The sequence below is a fragment of the Porites lutea genome, chromosome 6 (assembly GCF_958299795.1).
Source record: "Porites lutea chromosome 6, jaPorLute2.1, whole genome shotgun sequence".
Lineage (NCBI taxonomy): Eukaryota > Metazoa > Cnidaria > Anthozoa > Scleractinia > Poritidae > Porites > Porites lutea.
Window position 1 is genome coordinate 31001880 of NC_133206.1, and position 22091 is coordinate 31023970.

At 39.8% G+C, this 22091-nt stretch overlaps 2 protein-coding genes across 3 annotated transcripts; both read left to right on the forward strand.

Annotated features, from left to right (window-relative positions):
* Window positions 1-9: 9 nt before the first annotated feature.
* LOC140941396 (protein ILRUN-like) lies at window positions 10-5285 on the forward strand. The gene is made up of 6 exons (XM_073390390.1): window positions 10-257; window positions 387-396; window positions 1049-1193; window positions 1793-1990; window positions 3020-3279; window positions 4509-5285. The coding sequence occupies exons 1-6, from the start codon at window positions 103-105 to the stop codon at window positions 4650-4652; spliced, it is 912 nt and encodes a 303-aa protein (XP_073246491.1). The 5' UTR covers window positions 10-102; the 3' UTR covers window positions 4653-5285.
* A 2688-nt stretch (window positions 5286-7973) lies between these two features.
* LOC140940192 (uncharacterized) lies at window positions 7974-19705 on the forward strand. Of its 2 annotated transcripts, none has more exons than XM_073389104.1 (2): window positions 7974-8244; window positions 17326-19705. In XM_073389104.1, the coding sequence occupies exons 1-2, from the start codon at window positions 8081-8083 to the stop codon at window positions 18878-18880; spliced, it is 1719 nt and encodes a 572-aa protein (XP_073245205.1). In that variant the 5' UTR covers window positions 7974-8080; the 3' UTR covers window positions 18881-19705. The 2 variants fall into 2 exon arrangements, with proteins under 2 accessions (XP_073245205.1, XP_073245206.1); XM_073389105.1 differs by lacking the exon at window positions 7974-8244 and adding an exon at window positions 15155-15269.
* Window positions 19706-22091: the final 2386 nt, after the last annotated feature.

Below are 22091 nucleotides of genomic sequence, written 5' to 3' on the forward strand. Positions count from 1 at the left end.
TCACCGGAGCTTGGTTTTGGCCGTTCCATCATTGAATCATTTTGAAATATGCGTTGCTTAGAATCGAATTTATTGGCACTCTGGAGGAATTAGAAGGTTAGAATGGACGTAGATTGCGAGTTAGACAGTGACCTTTTAACGAAGTTCAGCTGTCTGGGAACGACAGACCGCGATGTGCTTATAAATGAACTGCAAAGATTGTTGGACTTCCAACTCAATCCGTCAGGTTGTGCTTTCTTCCTTGATATGACAAATTGGTAAGCCTGATTATCGACACTGATTATTACATGTGATTTTTCGTTCTCGAATGTTTACAGCTTGTATTTTCTAAAAATTGAAAATTCTAATATGTGGTTTTCTTTTAACGCCATTTCCTTCGTCCCAAGGAATCTACAGGTAAGCTGACAGTAAACTTATCTTTATTAATATGTAACTTACAAAAGCTTTGCTAAGCAAAATAGGTTAAGTTTTGCTAAAAACATGATACATTGTGTATGTTTTGTTTAGAACTTAAATAATCTGATAAAACAGTATTAATAAATCGTCTTTTTTCGTTGGTTATATTTTCTTATCAAAATGACTACGCTGCGAATATTTGGGTATTTTTATTGTTAATGTTAATTTTGTGGCTATTTAAGCTTTGATAGGATTCGTTGGTTAGACACATGTAGTAAAGCAATCAGTGTGCCACAGTGATAATTTGAATAAATTGGTGCACTTGTAAATCACTGAAGTAGATTTTAATGGCTGTCTGGCAATATATTTTGAAGAATCACTCATAAGTTCTGCACTTCATGATCAAAAAATTATGTCAGTTTAATAAATTTCTGTTAAATTGGAATTTCTAGCCATAAACTTGCAATACACTGCAAGGTATAGCTATAGTATAAACTGTATTTTTTTTTCTCCTGGTTGTCCAATTTGCTTGAACACAGCCTATCAGATAAAGGTCCTATTCAGTGCCTTCATTAAATCTAGCTATATGTAGTTATTAACTGTATGAAAGTTCACTTCATTCATCTTTTTGTTTTTTAATTTCTCTTTTTAGGCAGCAGTAGGCGCATATTATGATTTTAACAGTCCCCAGGAAAATCTTCCCAGTATGGCGTTTATGCGGGATGTTACTATAGGAGAAGGAGAATCTGTCCCACCTAATACAACTTTTTTAAAAACGTGGAAAATTCAGAATAATGGTAAGAGGCTCATAGTGTTCCAGCACTTTAGTTAGTTGGAATGAGCAGAAAGAAAAAGCAAAGCTTCCATGAATGCCATTTTTATTTTACCCTTCCAAAACGAGCCTTCGCTGCTTTTGGCGTGTGGGTTCTAAGAAGGGTCATGTGATATTCAAACTGGACCATTAAGAAGAAATGAAACAACTGGGGAAGGATTCTTCTCACCTGAGTCCTAACCACTACCCCCACTTTCTTTTTTGTATTTTCTTACTAACTGAGAGCCTACTTTGAACAGGCTAGGATCTCATACGGTAGTGTTGTTTTGATATATACTACTTGTTAACCTCATCTGTTCGGTCATTACAGCAGACTTAACTGTAAAAAAACATGTCACCTCAATGAGTTGTACACTTTAGCCCACAATACAGTCAGATGACACTGGTCAGCAGATGCCCTTTTTGACAGAGTGTCAATTGACCATAACATGGATTTCTATCACTAATGAAACTTACAGCAAAGTACAGCTTTGGAACAAGAACATTTAAACCTACGATCGATCTCACCCGGACTTGCTAACCCTTGGCTATTACTAGCTCTGAAAGTTACTGTTTTCTTACCAGGTAATAGTGCATGGCCCATTGGGGTTTTCCTAAAGTACACTTCAGGGGATCAACTAGGTCCCATAAATATGGTATCAGTAAAACCTTTGGGTGCTGGTGAAGAATATGATCTTAGTGTAAACATGATATCACCTGGGAAAACAGGCATGTACCAAGGTCAATGGCGTATGTGCACCCCCACGGGGCAATATTTTGGAGGTGAGTGAGTTGTTTACAATATTATTTAATTCATGTTTGAGGTTAAAGAACTACATGGTAGTACACCAGCAAACTTTCTGTGTATAATTTTCAAAGGTGCCAGTGGCTTTAAGGTGATGTTACATGAGACGATTCGCAACAACGAATGTATTAGCACAATACAGCATTGAAACATTGTTGCGCTTTGTTTCGAATAGTTACAACACTGTTCCAACATTGCAATGCTGTGTTGTGCTAAAAGTCGTTGTTGCAAATCATTTCACGTAACATCACCTTTAGTGGCTTTTATCTTTGCTACATGTACAATATCTATGTGAAGGGCCCCCAAAAGGGATGTACATGTAGCTAAGGTTTGCTTGTTCCCAGAAGAACTCAAACCTTTATGATAACAGACCAGGCAAAACTGAGAAACTGGAACAAATTTACATCTAGAACCCCATCATCCTGACAAATAATGTACTGACATGTAGTGTAAACACTGACAGTAATTTTGTTACCTCTGGTTCTGCATCCTGCGTCCTGTGTCCCTGATGCGTAAGAATCCCCAAAGACACAAAATTCTTCATGGCATAAGCGCATGCGTCCCCTAGGATGCATAGATGTAGAAAATCCTGTTTGGTGTGATTTCTGTGGCTGTTCTTGCGGCTGCTGTTTAACAACTCATATCTCTCTTACTCTTTGATGTGCTTTACAACAGAAGGAGCATATTTTTTTTTCTGTAATCTGTAAAACAGAGTTTTGGAGTCTGTGATCCAAGCAGCTTTAACTTTTGAACTGGGACTCATTGGTTCTGCACTAGGACTCATGATTTTTCACAAGATGAGTCCCAGGACTCACCAGATCTATTTGTAACTAATTCACTGCTCTGATTTACGTTGTTAATGGCATTTCTGTCACTGAGGCACAGACGTCCTCTTGTGTATTGTTCCAAGCAGTGAGGAGCAAGGAGAGATGGCAGCTATACTGACAAGTGACAAGCTATTCTCTTTGAAGATCACTGTCGATTAATGTGCTTGATTTCTTTTCCAGATGTAATATGGGTTATTCTTTGTGTGGATGAAGGCGGACTTTTAGGATTAACACAACAGCTGTCAAGTCTAGGAAGGGAAATGAACACGCATCAAATTTCCAACCCAGCTTCCCCTTCTGCTAATCCATTTCAACTTTCAAGCACCCCCATTGGAACGTCTCCACAACCTATTTATTCTGTTCCCCACAACAGTCCAGCAAATGGCGCATCAGACATAGTACATGTTTCACCCGCTAGGAGATCTCTTTTTAATTCTATGGTAAGTTTATCAAGAGATTATTGTCATCTTTGCTTTATCAGCAAGTTACTCATGCAGGGTTCGTACAGATCATGGGAAACCTGGAAAGTCATGGGATTTAAGAATTTTGTTTTCAAGGCCTGGAAAGTCATGGAATTTAATTTTTGGTCCTTGAAAGTCATGGAAAACTAAAGTTTTGTTTGGTAGATTAGTTACTGCAGAGGACAAAGCAAGGATAAAGTAAGATAAATAGCAGTAATTAAACAGCATCAACAGCATGCATTTTGGTGGATACCAGAGTTTGTTTCTGTTGAACTGTTTAAGGTCAAAAAATATGCTAAAACAAGTAAAGTTTTGAAAATTTTTGAAAGTGACATCTAAACCTAAGGTCATGCAAAACTAGAAAAGGTCATGGAAAAAGTCATGGAATTTGAAGAACTTGAAAGAGTACGAACCCTGTCATGTATAGTGAACTTATATAGAGATTGAAGAGAAGTGATGATGTCACAAAATTAAATTGTGAAATATTGAGGTTGGTTAGCATATCCAGAAAGAACAAGATGGAAACTGTTGATTTGTTAAAGATCAGCCTGTTAGTGAAAATTGGTGGGGAGATAGACATGTAAGCACTAGTATGTTCCAATGACACCATAAAAATCATTTTACATGTAAAATATGCCTGGATCATAATTGTTATGATCCAAGCCATTGTATGTATATCCCCCACTCATGTACACAAACATGCTGATTTCTGGCAAGAGGGCTTTTCCCTTTAGGAGTCTGTGTGGTACTTATTTTTGTTTTGAGGATTTCCAAAAAAATAAATGTGGAATTTTGTTGTACAGTCTAACCTCTCCTTACGGACACCTCTCTATTATGGACAGTTCATTTGGTCCCAGAAATGCCAATAATCATACACTCCCAACCTCTATAACACGGACACCTCTGTAAAGCGGACAGTTTATTTTGGTTCTGTCCCTTTGGTGTCCATATTAAAGGGGTTTGACTGTATTGTGATTTTTTTGCCATTATCCAAACTGAAAAAGCTCAATGATTTGAAACTTTTTATTGTGTTGTGTTCAACTTTACATTGTATGAGTGTTACCTGGCTGCATACAGTAATGTTATTTACATGTAAGGGTATATGTAATCTTGATATCTCTCCAACTCTACATGTAACTCCAGCATCTTCTTTCATTGACCACAGTCTTTCAAGCTGTATATTTAATTTATTTTACTTGTTTTTATAGGTAAATGGGGACCATCTAGAACCTCTTATATCACCCAGTCTACAAGTTGGTTCAGCATTAAGTAGCAAAGATGAAGAACGTTTAGTCAATCAGCTAAGTGAAACATCACTTTTACAAGACTCAGACCTGAATAATTCGTTATAACAGTAGTCCATGTTTCTAGCTTGCAATAAGCACATCATAGTGACAGAAATTTATAAGTTAAAAAGTTGAATGGCACAGGGACACAATTCATATATGGGAGCATTTAACCACAGGATGATTCCGTCAATGGTGGATCCCAGCTGGAGTTCGTAAGCCATTGTACCTTTAATGATAAAATTTGCATTAATTTTATGAAATGCATGGGCTGAAAAACGTAAATGGGAATTGTTTGGGATATTGACATGTTGAGGTTGTGGTTCAATTTTAAACTTGGTTGAAATTTTAATTCCCTTTGTTTCAAACTCATTATGATACATTACCATGCCCTAAAACATAAGGGAATAAAATTTAAACCAAGCATAAAATTGAACCACAACATTGATTCCCTTTCGATACAGTCTGCCTTTTCGTAATGTTTAACGGTTGTTTATTTGTTTCGTGTTTTAAATTGTTTGCTTTATAAGGCATCCTATTTATGTCATTCACTATTTAGTTTTACAGGAAATTTTATTTTTTGTGACAAATATTTTCTGCCCTTCAGGGTAGGGTAATAGTAAGTTGAAAAGCGGAAAAGCTATTTTGTTGCCAGTCTCTCCAGCTAAAGGAAACAAGCCGTGTATACGACTCGTGTAGAGGGCTGCAGTGGTCTAAAATTTCCTACACCGAGCTCTTAAACTGAGTTTAAACTATGAAGAACAGTTGTTCCTGCTTTCAGTGAATGGAAAATTCACGGTTAAGAAAGCAGGGACACCGCCCCCACCCCACCCCCTCCCCCCTCAGAAGTCCGCCCCACTGCAGGGGAAATAAGACACGTAACGCCTTCTGGGATATCTGTCTCCGATTTTATGTTTTTGGCCATTTTTTTGATTGGGCCTCAGGCAGCCCAGTGAGAAGCAACAGCTAGAAATTCATCTGCATGCACAGGCATTATGTTAAAAATGATAGTTGGTTAATACCGTACAATACAGTCAATTGGTCTTGTCAGAAACTTTAAAAGTTGGCATTTCTACCTAAGCTGTTTTTCAGCAAGTTACAGTATCGTTAATTCCATTGAAAATCTTGCAAATGCAAAATCTAATTAGTTATATTATGTCACGATACCCACTGTCAACACATTTTAAACCTCTCGCAATTTGTTTTTCACGTGTTGTAACGAATTGTAAGTTATTTGCCTTTAAAAGACAAGGTTTCAACTTGAGGCAATAAAGAAATTAATTTTATTTCAAATATCCATGAGTTCGAAAGATCGCAAATTTCTTTGTTAGCTATTGTTAGCCCATTTTTACGCAAGTGGGTTGAAATCCCTCCGTTCCTCGTTTTTCCTCTTAAAAGGGGCGTAGATGCTAATAGAAATTCTCGAGGGGTGTACTCCTGGGAATTCTTGGTGGGGGTGTGCCGCCCGGTTCTCCAAATCCCCCTTTTTTTCTTCGTGAATTTTTCTCCCACGCTCTACTATCTGAACGCCTGGAACAGGCTATCCTAAACGAGACAACGGGCATCCCCGCACGTCTCCCCCCCCCCCCCCCCACCCCGGCCGTAGGCCAAAGTCAATCTTTTCTAATCCACTAAAGACGACCCGTTCCATTTCTTTGTTCTTGTATGCCCACTGTCTTGTTATCGCCACCTTTTTCAGCGTTTTTTAATCACTAATGTTGTTGGTGATTGCGTATGGATTTTAACGTGCGATAATCTTCCTATTCTGGGGGAGAGGTGCAGGCTGAGTTTTTCCTATGATCAGTATACACTGTGGGGGTGGGGTTGGGAGTAGAGCCTTTGTGTTTTCTCTAAGATGCAAGACATACGCGTCCAGTTCGCACTTTTAGTACGAACAGGGTTATGCGAAAATATTCATTGAATACTAAAAGAGAACACTAAGCTTTCAGCACAAAATAGTGTCTACTTAGTTATTGGAATATATAGAAGAATGGGAAAACCGTAAAATTAACAAATAGAGTCACCCGAACTGGTAATTTATAAAAGTAAGTAAGATGGTTTTGAATTAAGTAATTGCTAAACTTTGAGTTAAAATCCTATAAAGTTTGTAATGCTCTTGTCCTAAGCTCCTTTTCTTTTGGCTTGAGAAAAATCTCCTTGCCTCCAAAGTGGAACTTCCTACTCTTTCATACCTGAGATATTTTGACTATTTTTAGAATGCGAGATTTTCAATTAAATCGTTGCTGTCTCTTTTGCCTTTAGCGCTCTCGGCTATTCGTGTATTGCGGATTCATTAAATTCTGTTAGGTATTACCGAATATCACCTCGAATTCGCTAAATTTGGGCAGACGTGCTCTTGTTTTCTTTGAACTATTCCGGTCTTTTTAAAGACCGGAATAGTTTAGCAGACCGGAATAGTTTAGCAGAAACTACTCTTTGCTCTTTCGTAAAGAACTCTAAAATTTGTCAGACGGTTTTTTCGGTTAATTTTTGAACGCACCCCATACCTCCTGTTAAAACTATATCAATTACCGCCTGAAAGATTCAGTCGGAATTCCCTTTGTTTTTTGCAGTATACAGCCAGTTTAAATAATCCACTTCGCTCAAATTGCGTTTTGTTATACTTGTGTTTTTGGAACACCCCAGAATTGCATGATGCTTGAAAAAAAGGCGTCCTTTTGCGAGCGATCTCGATCGAAAATTGTGTATTTTTGTCTACAAATGCGGTAATGACTAATTTTCTCCGATTCACTGCTCTTAGTACTAAACAATGCCCAGAAAAGGCAAAATCACAACTCACTTCAGAAATAATAGAACACATTATCCATCAATGTAAAGAAAACATCCTAAAAGATCGAACTTTTGTGACATAATTAGCATAACTGGTATTTGAATCATTTGCGATCTTACGTTCCAGACGTAATGTCTCCATACGAAGAAGTTTTGAGCACAATAGTGTAGTTTTCACCGATTTTTAAATGTCTTCAAAATTTTAGCGCATTGTTGGATGTCATAGTTTAATTGTTTGATTGTGCCTTAATTTGGCTTCCGAAAAGTTCCAGAGGACGATTTTTATACAAAGAAACAGGATTCCTAAGATTGTTATTGTAAATGCTTTTCTTGTTTATAATTTATCTTGAGGTAATAAATGTGCCACAAAATTGCGCAGGATTTGTAAAATTGTTCCTTTTTGTTATTTTTGAGAAATGTAACCCTATCGCTGTTGCAGATGTGTTATCTAGAAGTTCAACTCCTCAAGAGGTCTTTCCAAAACAGAGCCTTGGGCACTCGGCTGTAACGGAATCATGCGCTCCCATTGGCTAGTTCACATGAGTGGGCTAATCGAACAAAGTGCATGTTTTACTGTGCATTACATCAGTTCCGTTCTGCCTGAATTTTTCTGGGCGTGTTTATGTAGTCTCTCTGCAACAGGCTCGACGTTCCAGACATTTTATCTAGGCCAGAAGTACAGTGTAGTGAGCATCTTGTAGAGAATGGAGTCCGAGACCGCAGACGCAGTGGTAGCGATGGAAAAAAACAAAGAAACCGAGGACTTGAATCATGTCGAAAATGGCAGCCCTGTTGATGAAGCAGAAATGGTCCGAAACGCAAGTTATTGGGAAGAGATTGATCAAGAAGAAATCGAACGCGTTCGAAGGTATGACATTTGCAGACGTATTAAAATTATTTTATGACTACAAAACTAGATGTTTCATTATGTATGACTTTAGAGAAGTATTTTATACAATGTGTACTTCTAGGTATCCTTAAAAATTCGATCGTTCCAAAGGCTAAACTTTTATTCCCTGTACCATATTGCTGCGATCTTTCGATGTTTCGCAAAATGAATGATTTGTACACACGTCTTTGGTTTAATATCAGAACTGTTTTCTCAAAGTTGTCAAAACACTGTCGCCTTTGTAAGCTAAATATAAAAGCTGCAACTTTTGTGATTTAAATTTAGATCCTGAACTTCAACGAACATGACGACTTGGGTCACATTTTTCACTCAAGCTGACTAATGTCCGATCGATTAAGTTTTCTGTTATGTTGAAAGCAGCACGTTATTTTTTTCGAGCCTTAATGCGTCGCTACGCCAATCAACGATATGAGTACAGTTGTTAATGTTTACAGCTGTACAACTGGGATGCAAAAATATGTCTTTTGTACAAACAGACGTCGAGGAAGCCTCTTAGTGTACATCCAAACTGACTTTTTACTTTTCTACAGGGGTTAATGCAACTTGCTAATCCGCTTTCATTGGATGTGTTAGATCTCCTAGCCCATGTCATAGAATATCATGGTATTTGGCATACAAACGTACATGACCTTTATAGGATATATTTGACTGCCTCACAGTTTGACAGATAATCCGGCTAAATTCAGATCAGTAAAACGTAATATTATTCATTGTCACGCAATCTGATTAGAAAGTTACCAGCAATCCCGTCTCGTGCGCATGGGTTAGTCGCGTGATAATCGACTTTGATGTAGTAACGTTGATTTTGAAGACTGTCATATCAACCTGCAGAATGACGCGCGTTATGGCGAATAAAAACAAAACGTCTTTAAAGTATTATATGCAAATATGGTAATCTGCTTTGAACGCTATCAAAGTAGCGGATAGAGAGAAGTCACAGCGGTATCGATGTCTTCTTTTTCGTTTGTACGTGACGTGAAAGGAAGCTGTTGAAATATTGGGAATTCTTCTTTTTTTTTTTCGTGTAAGGACTGGTCAGTGGCCGACATTTTTGACATTGTAGAGCTGGATCAATTTTCTCTTTGACCTACTGAACAGAATTCTTTCATTAGAACTCGGTTTAATGAGAGCAACAAGTATTCTGTAAAATCTTCAATAAGCATTATATAAAACGTTACAAACAACAAAAATAGCACAATTTCAGTCCGTTACAGTCTTCGGGTACCCCTCCCCTAAATCAACATTTTGCCGTTAACGAGAAGTAAGTGTTAATGTTGTCTTAAGGGAGGGGTAGGTGGGCAGTTTCTAATAACCTAAATTGATCCCAGTCTTCTTCAAGTCTGCCCACCGGCGCCTCCTTTTGTATTTACCTTCTTTTAACGTTTTGAGCGAAAAATTTTAATGTTTTAGCCAATTTGGTGGCAGTTCTCTCTATTTGATTTTTGATAAATTTCGTGACACATGTCTTTCGAAAAAAGGTGTTTTTCTATCTGTTTGCGTCATTATAGAGTCGTCATTATACTTGAAACATTCCCTAATAATTGCGTCCGAGGTACAAGAATGCAACCCCTAATCTCTGTTGTGTAGCATACGCGTGGTGAATCGGGTGAAACGTTGACCTTTAAATTCCGGGTGCGTTGTATTTGGAGAACAGTGCTAAGAAGGTGAGTCGAGTTAACCTAGTGTCACACAACAAGGGTTTAAAGTGATACGCGACGCTTTGACATCTCAATCAATAAACTTTTCTGATGACTTTAATTTTCTGTAGCCCAATTTTTTTGTTGACCATTCAACAGTACAAAAGAATGCCCTGAGGATCTTAGTCACTGTTTGACCCGTTGTTACGTACGTGTACTTAATCGTCAGGTCTGTCGTCAAATGGCGCGAGTTTCGCGGGAATAAAAAAATTGCGCGACAACTCTGATCTGCCATGCAAGACTCACGCAATGCTGTAAACCTGTCAAGAGCAGGAAAGACCGCCGTTTTTTTAAATTTATTCGCTCGGATTTCTGAACGGATTTGAACGGTTGTCAGCAGAGCCTACTTTTCGAACGCCAGCTCACACAGTGAAAATGTAGCCTCTGCTCGCAGTGTAAAGCTCCGATTGCTCCTAGTTAAAAAAAAATAAAAGAAAAAAATTTAAGAGTTCTATTCAACCTCTACAGTGTACCAAGAGATAATAATTGGGCAGAAAGTGAAACAAAAAGTTATTTTTAGATCAATTAAACGCTTGAAATTAATCGGAAGTCGGTTTCCACAGAGGTCCGCGAACTTTTATTCAATGTTGTTACAAATAGAAATCAACAAGCGCTATTACAATATTCTGCATTGTCGCTTTGAGGAAGTCGCGCGTGTACTTGAAGGCGTGTCAAACAATCCATTAAAATATGAGGACGTCTCAAGAATTACACTTCCGTTTAATTACAACCTCTAAAAATTCTCTGAAATTCACATATCTTGGCCCACGCCCTAAGATTTCCTGTTTGTCCCATTAGTCTCTCTTAAGTGTACGGACTGCGCACTTGGTCTAAAAGCGGATACCGTCAAAAGTCGTTTAATCCCTACCTCAGCATAACACGAACACTAAGTCAAAAAATTAAATGGCCTTTGCGAAAAGGAGAGTGACGTAAGAGGACGTCAACCCCGCTGATCAAGTCCTATTCGTGGCTATAATGCCTTGAGAGCGTCCACGTGAAAATACGGATATCGTTAATCTCACAAAATGATGCCTCAATATTCCTTTTCTGCAACAGAAAGCTTTCAAAGACGGCCTGCCAGAGTTGTTCCCTACCCCTTTTGTCGTCATTTTCCTCCTGTCCCGACGGTGTCCGTTTCAGAGGGATTCGACTGTACACCTTGCGTCATCGTCGTACTGTCAAAAAGACTTTAAAATCACACAAAAGCACCAAATAACAGCTTCATTTGTTTTCGAAAAAGTCTTGCAGCAACCCCAAGAGGGATGCCCTTTTGGCCTCTCGCGCACTGCCAATTGAGGTTTTAATGATTAAAATCTCCCAGCAATTAATCGGCCAGTTTTTTTGTTTGTTTGTTCGAATTTCTTTTCCTTATTTCATAGTAAAAAGACTTCAGAGTGATTTCCAAACAGTGGTAGGAAAATCCTATTAAGGGGACCGAGCTTTATCGATTTCATTTTGATAATCACAGCCTCGTGAAAAGAAATTTGAATTTAAAGAATTACCCGTCGCAGAGAAAATCGGGTGTTACTAAAACGAAGACCCAAAAACGAAGACCTAAGACCTAAGATCCCTTGGACTAAAACGAAGACCCCATGGACTAAAACGAAGACCCCATGGACTAAAACGAAGACCCTATGGACTAAAACGAAGACCCTATGGACTAAAACGAAGACCCTATGGACTAAAACGAAGACCCTATGGACTAAAACGAAGACCCTATGGACTAAAACGAAGACCCCATGGACTAAAACGAAGACCCTATGGACTAAAACGAAGACCCCATGGACTAAAACGAAGACCCCTTGGACTAAAACGAAGACCCCATGGACTAAAACGAAGACCTCATGGACTAAAACGACTGATGCTAACCGCTGAGGGCAATGTTTGCAATGCCCGCTCCCGTTATTTGTTACGGCGATTTGGGAATGTTGTGGAATTTCCTCTGCAGTATTTAGTTGTGATAGTTAAGTCTATCACTTACCTTTCCTTCAGGTTTCTTCGCGGAAAACATTTTGCATGTTTTAAACCTCTTTGGAAGTGTTTACGGTGAAGATGACGTCAGTTTTATTTAAATGAAAGCTTTTTGCAGAGTGAAGGCGAGAGTGCCCTCGTGGCCTAGTGGTAAAACCATAATGTTGGAACTAAGATCCTAGGTTCGAGTCTCGTCGAACATGCGATTTTTTTCCTTGTCTTTTTCCTTCTTTTTCTTTTATTATTATTATTTTTTTATCACAGTTATCAGAAAAACAACTGTTTAAGCCGTAAAGATTAGTCATTTTTTAACAATAGAGGATAGAATATCGTAACAGCGTATGACAGGGATATAAATAAAACAAATAAAACCCGGCATAAAGACAAATGAACCTCGCTTAAATGAAACTCGAAATGTAAACCTGTACTCGAGTAATGTTCTAGATCGAAGGCTTTCTTTCCCTATTGATGAGGTAAAAAGTAATAAAAAGAGCGCGAGGTACCTCTGTCCTTGAATTCGTCAGTGAGGAATTCCCTCCCTGTACTACGTGTTGTCACTGCTTTGTTTTTTAAATGCATTACAATTCTTATTCTTCGATACAATTCTTCGATATTTTAGAAAGCTGGAGCGCGCGGTTATATTTTCTTAACTCATTACACCCGGGATGACACCCAAATCATCCGACAATGAATTTTGAACCATAAAATATCAGAAAGCGAATGGACCTCCTCCTCCCTCAAACCCCAACTACGCGCCCATAACACGTTTGGCGGAAGTCTTCAAGACAAATCCTGTCAAAAGCCTTTTTGATTGTCTAGGCCTCCCATGAACACGCTGATGACCTTTGGGCTTGTCACGCCAATCGCATTATAGCCACACGCGCATTATAACCACACAACACAAGAGGGCCCTCTCGCCTTCACCCTGCAAAAAGCTTTGATTTAAATAAACTGACGTCATCTTCACCGTAAACACTTCCAAAGAGGTTTAAAACATGCAAAATATTTTCCGCAAAGAAACCTGATGGAAAGGTAAGTGATAGACTTGACTATCACAGAGGAAATTCCACAACTTTCCCAAATTGCCGTAACAAATTACGGGAGCGGGCATTGCCCTCAGCGGTTAGCATCAGTCGTTTTAGTCCATGGGGTCTTTGTTTTAGTCCAAGGGGTCTTCGTTTTAGTCCGAGGGGTCTTCGTTTTAGTCCATGGGGTCTTCGTTTTAGTCCATAGGGTCTTCGTTTTAGTCCATAGGGTCTTCGTTTTAGTCCAAGGGGTCTTCGTTTTAGTCCATAGGGTCTTCGTTTTAGTCCATAGGGTCTTCGTTTTAGTCCATAGGGTCTTCGTTTTAGTCCATAGGGTCTTCGTTTTAGTCCAAGGGGTCTTCGTTTTAGTCCATGGGGTCTTCGTTTCAGTCCATAGGGTCTTCGTTTTAGTCCATGGGGTCTTCGTTTTAGTCCATAGGGTCTTCGTTTTAGTCCAAGGGGTCTTAGGTCTTAGGTCTTCGTTTTTGGGTCTTCGTTTTAGTAACACCCGAGAAAATCGCCGTTTTAGGAAGGTGTCCGTTGACATTGAGTTGGCTTTTAGTCAGAAACACGAGGAAAATTTGAATAGACCTTATTCACGATACCCGCCGTCTTTGCTCGATCTTAAGTACTGATAAGATAAAAGCAATGTCAGGTGATTTCTCAGGAGGCAAACAAGCGATAAAATTTGCCAATACAAGAAATGGCGGTCGAATTTGTTTATTCTGGGCAACAGAAAATGAAGAACTTTTTCTCTTAAATAAGGTAATGGCAAATTATGGGTGGAAGTGATCATTGCTGCTTTTTTGTATATAGAGGCGAATGTAGACGTCCTTACAGTAAGCAATTATGACGTAAAACTTGTCGGTATAATCGAACTGTACATTTTATGACTAAAATAGTTGGCTCGTTTTGAGAGAATAAACAAACTCGACCGCGATTACTCGTATTTGCAAATTTTACCAGTTGTTTGCCCCCTGAAATACCACGTGACATAACATTTACCCCATCAGTCCCTAAGCGTGTGCAGTGATGGCGAGTATCGTGAATAAGGTCTACTGTATAACACGCTTTTCAGTGCAAGTAAAAATTGTTCCCACAATGATAATCTGTGCATTGAAATATTGTTGAACAGTGGGAATTTCCGCTCACCATTTATTGTCAGGTCTGAGTCATTTTCTTTATGTTGCCGCTCTGAAAGTTAAATTTAGTTTCCACGGTCACTTCTATACCTCTGGTGAATTTTGAATGATACCCTCATATCATTAGATGGCAGCAGTACGGATATTCCATAGAATTTCTGCCAAAGCGAGAACGCGTGCGCATTGCTTTAAAGTTTTGGCGGAGCTTTCGCTGACGGTGCGTTTTAGCGTAGTTGATTGTCGGTGAACTTATTGAAAACAAAAAGTAGCCTATCATCTTGTGAGAATTCACGAAGGTATGAGAAAGTCGGCGCGTTTCGTCGGTCGCAAGTTCCGAGCGAGAGTTTTGAAACTCAGAATGAGGTTTTTCCTGTTAGTGGATGACAAATCTTGTGGTACTAGTTGGAACCTAGTAATGTCATTTTTGTTTATTGTCTCAATTTTAACCATCTGCTTCCTTGGTTATGCATTAAAAACACAGAATCAAATTTAATTGTCCATTTTCGAGTTGCCCTAAACCTCTGTTTCTAAGCGAGGCTAAGTGCGAAGCTATTGAAGATATGAAAAAGATTTTATATTTTGTCATGCAAATAACACTCATTTTTACAAGAAAGGTTTTTGGAAACTGTGAGCTTTTGGAACTCGGAAATGGCCTAATCACCGAAGGTCAAGATTCGTCTAAATTTGAAGACACATGCGTTATTATTTGTTAAATTTTTGAAAACCCCAAAAACACTGAACGCCTACATACAGTGCACAACAATTCATGCTCGATAACATCGATACCACACGACGTTTTATTGATCAGTTAATAACCATCTCATATCACACCTGCCGTGTTTATTTTTGCACTTCCTAAATATTTTATTCACATATTTTTGGAACGTGGAGGTACGATTGAGAGGCCATTGTCAGAGAGCTCTTCTTAATAAGCCAGATCAAATGTAATTATAAAGTCAACTCGGTATTGGCCCAATCGCGTGTTGTTTTGTTGGCAATAGTTAAAAGCGATACCAAAGTCAAGATACCCAAATAAGGTCATTTGAATTCAACATCTTGTCGTTTTTGGGTGGTTCTGTCTGATGCGCTGCACGTAGGCGGATTCTAACTGAATGGCTCCATTCTGCTGACCACATTCGCGTCGCCAGGTACGTAGGTTTTGCTAGCGCTTATTCGTTGTGTGTTAAATTATTAAGGTTACAGTTTACTCCTTTGGATCGGTAGATAAGTCCACATATTTTATTGTTTGACCGTTTCCTAAAGACCGATAGTCGGGTTCGACAATGCGACTTTAATATGGAGCGAAAACAAAAGAGTTTCGTGGCTAGCTGAAACACTATTGAACTGATACATGGTATTACTCTATCGATGAAAGGAATTAGTACGCGAGCATTGAATTTCATAAGCTCTAAATCGGCCTACACAAATGCACATGGTAGAAGAATTGTTCTTTTATAACTACTGAATACAAGGTACTTCAGAAATGTTAATATTTTACTCTTAAAACTGCCATCTGCCAAATGCAAATTTCAATATGGCATTCATTAGATAATCAGAGGTCCTATGACATTCAGAAATATTTTGTCGTCGTTTGAGAAACTGACTTCTGTGCGAAGAATCCTTTGGCATAAATTTTCAGAGGTTTTTGTAAATTTTGAGAGAAACACCCACTCTGACGATTAAACGCCTGCAGCATAACTGTAATTTTACGACTTAAAGAAAAATACATGTAAATTGTCGCGAAGGAGAATTTCCATATCCAGTTTGGTCATTGTAACCGTAATGGATCGCTTTATAACCCAACAATAAATATCCTCGTCTACTGTAGCTTCTATAAAGAACAGGTTGGCGTAGTGACGTCACGTGAGTGCTCAGTTGCCTGTGATATCACGCTGGGCTCTTATACGAAACGCGTGTTGTGTTTGTTACCACTGAGTATTCCCTTCGCCTGACTATTAGGGTTTTCTTAGTTTTTGCTCCCATTTCGTTTTGTTTGGTTTGCTTAAATATCTCGTGTAGAACTAAATAAATTGATCGACCCAATCAGATGTGCGCCGACGCATAGAATTCCTGAACCAATCCCCCAGAAATCCAAGGCAACGTTCACTCTATACAGGATCAGATGCATGCAGACGCACAGAATACCTGAACCAATCCCCCAGAAATCCAAGGCAATGTTCACTCTATACAGGATCAGATGCATGCAGACGCACAGAATACCTGAACCAATCCCCCAGAAATCCAAGGCAATGTTCACTCTATACTAGATCAGTTGCATGCAGACGCACAGAATACCTGAACCAATCCCCCAGAAATCCAAGGCAATGTTCACTCTATACTAGATCAGTTGCATGCAGACGCACAGAATACCTGAACCAATCCCCCAGAAATCCATGGCAATGTTCACTCTATACTAGATCAGTTGCATGCAGACGCACAGAATACCTGAACCAATCCCCCAGAAATCCAAGGCAATGTTCACTCTATACTAGATCAGTTGCATGCAGACGCACAGAATACCTGAACCAATCCCCCAGAAATCCAAGGCAATGTTCACTCTATACTAGATCAGTTGCATGCAGACGCACAGAATACCTGAACCAATCCCCCAGAAATCTAAGGCAATTTTCACACTATATAGGATAGTTTTGCAGCCGGCACGAAAACCACACCAGATATGGCTTCGGTTTACACTTAAGGACGGTGGATTCGGCGTGATTACGGTAACGGAGCCGCCGCGTCGATCTCCAAAGTGGAGAGTCACGTATCAAATAGGTGTTCATACTATACCGGATAGGTTTTAGTGTTTGCATGAAAAACTCTCCGGCATAGTGTGAATATATAGCCTAAGCTACTACATGTAATAACTGGCGCAAAGCCAACCTTATCCCTTGTGCTTTTTCCTGAGAGCTTATTATGACTGAATAAATTAATGCAATGTTTCTGTTGGTCAATAGCTTGAACGTTGTGCACGGTCAGGTCCAAAAAAGCTAACATTGAAAAAACTATAACAAAGGGTTTCCCAACCATTCCACTTTAATTAAGTATGTTCTGTCTCAATATATTATTATTATTATTATTTGTTTTTTTTAAATTTGTGCTTATTATGTTACGTTTGCCGTAGCATCAGTAATAATTTATTATTATTTGAGTAATGTATTCGATGGCATTAACTAACCTTCCTCTGCTGTTTTTTCCCTTTAGTGAGCGTGAAAAAGAAGCAGGAAAGATTACGACAGAGGAGCTACCAAGAACCGGAAGTGCAAGACGAGCGATGGAAGTGTTTGAATCTCAGCCCCAGGAAACAGAAAAGGAGACCCCCGTCGACTTAGAGATTTTATCTGGCGTCACTAGAGCAAGTTTGAAAAGGTACCAAGAAATGCAGGCTTCCACCTCGCCCTCGGCTCAAAGAGAGATTGATGATCTTCATGATATTCAAGGCGGGATTGCTTCTTCGCACAGAGATGCATTTGAAAAAGGAGAAGTTAGTAACGTCGAAAGACGAAAAGGAGACGACGAAGAAGAAAATTTACCGACCGCAGGAATCGCCTCGAAGACTCGTGCAAACATTGAATCTGGAACGGTTATCCGCGCCGAAGACAGACACGTCCGCGAAACGAACATTGCCGAAGAAATGCCGACAGCTGGCTCGGCTTCCGCCGTTCGCCGAAGATTTGAACAAAGACAAAACGATGAAGGTAAGGCAGAGAGGCGGCTGAGTTACGAGCCCGAGAAAGGCGCGGCTAAAGCGCGAGCAGCAATGTTCATGCAGAACGTGGAGCAGTCATCACGCAAGGTTCAATCGCAAGATGAAGAAGATGCTCGTCCGCCACCCGGAGCTGCTCGTGGCGTCCGAGAAATGTTCGAGCAGGACAAAGTTATCCACGCCGAGTCGAACAGACAACATTCCTGGAAGGACGAACTACCACAATCGGGCGTTGCGGAAGCGAGTAAAGAAGCTTTAAAAGCAGCTGCTTCGAAGGGCTACGAAAAGTCCCATGTTGAGGATGAAGCGTTGACCCCTGGAAAGGCGTCGGAGACTAGAACTCGATACGAAAAGGGGGAGTTTGAAGATCAGAAGGTAATCGAAAAAGAAGAGCCTGTTGTAGCAGCCGGGTCCACCAAGGAACAACTGAAGCACTACCAAGAAGCAGTGCAAAACCAGGGACCCCGAAGAAGAACCATGGATAGTGAACAAGAAGATCTGCAAAAGGCACGTGGAATCGCTGTAGCTGTGAAAGAAAGCTACGAGAAGGAAGGAGCGCCCCATATCGAAACCAAGAAGACAATTTCAGATGAAGACTTCTCAGGCATTCAGGGACGCGCCAAGGAAACCACTCGAGAGATCGAGTCAGGCAGCCTGATAAAGCAGTCGCCAAAACTGGTGGACACTGAAGACTTTGGAGTTACCCACGGTTTGACCAAGCAGACTACACAACAGATCGAAAAGGGAGAATTAATCAAGGAGGCGCCCAAAATGGTCGACGAAGAAGACTTCTCAAGCGTTTCTGGTCTTGCCAAGCAAACTACACAGCAAATCGAAAAAGGAGAGCTGATTAAAGAACCACAAAAAATGGTGGAAGACGAAGATTTCTCTGGAGTTTCGGGCGTTGTCAAGGGAACGAGGGAACGCATCGACAGCGGTGAAATGGTTGCGAAAGCACCGGAGGACAATTCTGACAAAGGTGACTTGATGGGAATTAACGCTGAGTCCGATACGCAAGCTGTTTTCGATCAAAATGGAGTCGATAACCACTGAGTGGCTGGTCTGCCTGTGTGTACGATAACAGGTAATGATTTTGAGCCACAGAGGACGTAAGAACGAACTGTAAGGGATAAAACGTAATTAATTTTTTTCTGAATGTTCTTGAAAACAATTTGATTTTCAACAACCATAGTCATTGTCATCGTCATCTCTCTTTGCGCTAGTAGGCGAATAAGACCGTGATTATACAGTAAAACCCCGGTAACTCGCCCATACCCGCCCTTTAATTCTGCCGAAATGCATTTGGGAGAGGTGGAAGCGACACAGGTTACTGATCACCTTATCCAACAATAGACGTGGTTTTGAACGCCGAGACTTTAATAGAAGATTTCGTATATGCGTCTCTTCTATTTTTTCCTTATGGACTTGGCAGCAGCTATACTGATATTTCTTAGCTGTTCGCTTGTATCGTGGAGTCGCAGATTATTAATTTGTTGTGATGACCTAGACGGCTTGCTTTTACAAAAGTCTGCATAAAAATTTTTTCAATTAGTTTATTAGGTCTTGGGATTTCCAGGTGGAAAACTTTCAGAATATGGGGAGATTTCCTTGTAATTTTTATTTTATAAGAGGTATAGAAATTATCAAAGTGAACTGATCTTACGTAAATTTTCTAATTCGAGGGATATTCATTTGGTGGATCTTTTATGTCCTATTGGTGTAAATAACTAGAAATAAAACAAATATATAAGTGAGTTTAAATGGCAGAAACTCATTCAGCTTTCATTACTTAAATTATCCGTAATAGCGCGAGATTGTATAGATTAAATTAGGACATGCGAGATTTGGACCATTGTTTTTCAATAAAAATCGAGTCTGAGAAAATGGCAAATCAATTTAACTTTTTAGGTACAGTATGATATGGAACAATTGCATTGGTTTTACTATGTCCCTCCTCAGCCTTTGAATCTGGTTAAAGCGATTCTTCGGTTTATCGATTGGTTTCCCTTTCTCGATCGTACACGAAGTTTACAGGGAGCGAGGTCCTAAACTGTTTGAGAGAATTGTGGAAGGTTGAGGGGTTGGAAAAAGGGTGGATGCTTAATATCTCGCAGTCAGAAAAGGGCTAATGGGAGGAAGCCTAGAAAAAAGGGCGGAAGCCGGGAATACGGGAGGCGGGAGGAGTGGACCCCCTGCCCCCCACCCTTCCCTCCCCCCCTAAGACAATGGGGCTTCCCTTGTCCTCTCATTCACAAGTAAATTGAATATGGTCCCTCGCAGAATGGTATGTGACTGTTTTTCACTGTCGTTTTCAGTTAATGGTTCAACTAAGCGGAGTGAAGATTATGCAAAATCTGTAAGAAATTGTTTTCCTAGGACTGTGTTAGGAGTGTCACAAGCGTTCGTAAAGGAAGCTCATTTTTGTGTTGCAGTTTCTCTGGCGTCACATAGGTTCTCTCTTTCGTATTAACCGGTGTCCGTTAAGCGGATAAATTTCGTCGATACCAGCGGTGGCGGAAAGTGGGGTTCCACAGATTTTTTCTGGACCATCGAGAATGGAAGCTATTTTAGCAGTTCGTTCCTTAGTCGCTTGTTTTTGTTTAGAATTTGGACAGTGCTGTTATTGAATCATTTCAAGGAATGTCCTACAACAGGCGGTACCATGAATGCGTCAAAGTTATATGTATGTATGTATGTCTTTCACTATAGAAGGTATTCTGCAGTCACGTTTCAGGGCTGGCCCTTTTGCACGCCAACAAAATTGCAATTCATAAATTAATTATTCCATTGCCATTGTTCAGTGACCTAAAACCAAATACTAAATTCCATCCACTGGGGGTGGTATTCAAAATTGCTCAATCTGGCAGCGTCAGCCGGGTGTTTCAGCGACCTTTGTGACGACTGACCGAATAATATGGTGTAATCATTTATTAAAAGCTATAGCAAGGTGTCCTTTCTGTAAGCTGAAGAAAAGGGACGATAGAGATTTGATTAAAGACTGAAACGAAAATGAAGCGACTAGACGTTATTCGGTGTTTTGTGATTTGAGGGGCCCTGAAACAGGGGCACCCAACGTCAATTTTCGGAAAATATCTGTTCGGAAGACGACTTGAGATCTAGAATTTTCGAAACATTTGTGGTAAAATTTGTTGCTTGCCTGTCTCTCCTAGGATTTTCGAACATCTAAAAAATGGTATAATTGCCCATTTTAGACGAATTTTTACCCTAAAAAGGTCACCTAGAATTTTCGGAAGCCTTTTTTCTGGCTGAAATTTTAGAAAAGGTAAGTTTTGGTCCCTATGATTTTCGGATCACCAGAATTTCAGCTAGGAAATCCGAACAGATGAAAAATATTTAGGGAATAAAAATATGCCTATATCTACCGTTTAAATACTAAAATACGTTTAACAATGCAATGTTTAAGTGGTTTTGAACTATACTCTCCTTGGGTACCCCTGCCTAAAAGTTCAGGTTTTCTGCTGATTTGTATATTAATACAATACTGGCACAAACTTTCTTCGTAAAAAAGAAACTCACTTTTGACGCTTTATACCGCCCTTAATAAGCTATTAAATTTGCAATTGTTACTCCCGGGGGGGACTCCTACATGAAGTGACCGGGATGCTCCTCGTCTCGCTTAGGGGCATTGTAAATTGCAGATATGTTAGCCTCACTTGAGGTGTTTGGGATGGAGAGTCACTATATATTTACAAAAAATGCCCTGACACTGACCACACAGAAATCTCCCTCACGGGTCAGTTTAAGCTTGGGCCACAGGCACATTGGTCTCCCTTAGGGTTTCATTTGAATTTTCCGATGAGCATCCCCGTCAGTTTTATGTGGGAGTCCCCCCGGGTTGTCGCCGTAGTCGTTGTACTCAAATTATGTGGATTAGCTAAAGAATCCAAGGTTTAGTGTTCTTTATTTGTGGCCGGGTCGTGACCACCTGGTTGTCTAAAAATTGGCTTCAAGGCTCAGTTATAAAATTATCTTCGGAATTTGAAGTTTTGACCGTTATGCGATGTGGTCGCTTGAAACGAACATTTTTTTGTCATTTGCTCGTCTAGCTTTTTGAGAATAACGATTTCACGGGGACCTTTTTCCGTTCTTGTTCGTTCAGGACTGTGATAAATTCTTACAGTTCTGAGAAGGATCACAACTGTTTTAGTTGTCTGTCCGTTTAATTCCTCGACTACGTTCTTCAAAGTTATTTTTTTGTAATATAACTGTTTCCTTTCGCTCCGTAAACCGCTTTCTGAGTAAA

Bases quoted from the DNA above. Each gene is read 5' to 3' on its own strand.
- LOC140940192 (XM_073389104.1), top strand. From the start codon at position 8,081: ATGGAGTCCGAGACCGCAGACGCAGTGGTAGCGATGGAAAAAAACAAA. The intron at 8,245-17,325 runs GTATGACATTTG...TTTTCCCTTTAG, and splicing joins GAAATCGAACGCGTTCGAAG to TGAGCGTGAAAAAGAAGCAG.
- LOC140941396 (XM_073390390.1), top strand. From the start codon at position 103: ATGGACGTAGATTGCGAGTTAGACAGTGACCTTTTAACGAAGTTCAGC. The intron at 1,194-1,792 runs GTAAGAGGCTCA...TTTTCTTACCAG, and splicing joins GTGGAAAATTCAGAATAATG to GTAATAGTGCATGGCCCATT. The intron at 3,280-4,508 runs GTAAGTTTATCA...TTGTTTTTATAG, and splicing joins GATCTCTTTTTAATTCTATG to GTAAATGGGGACCATCTAGA.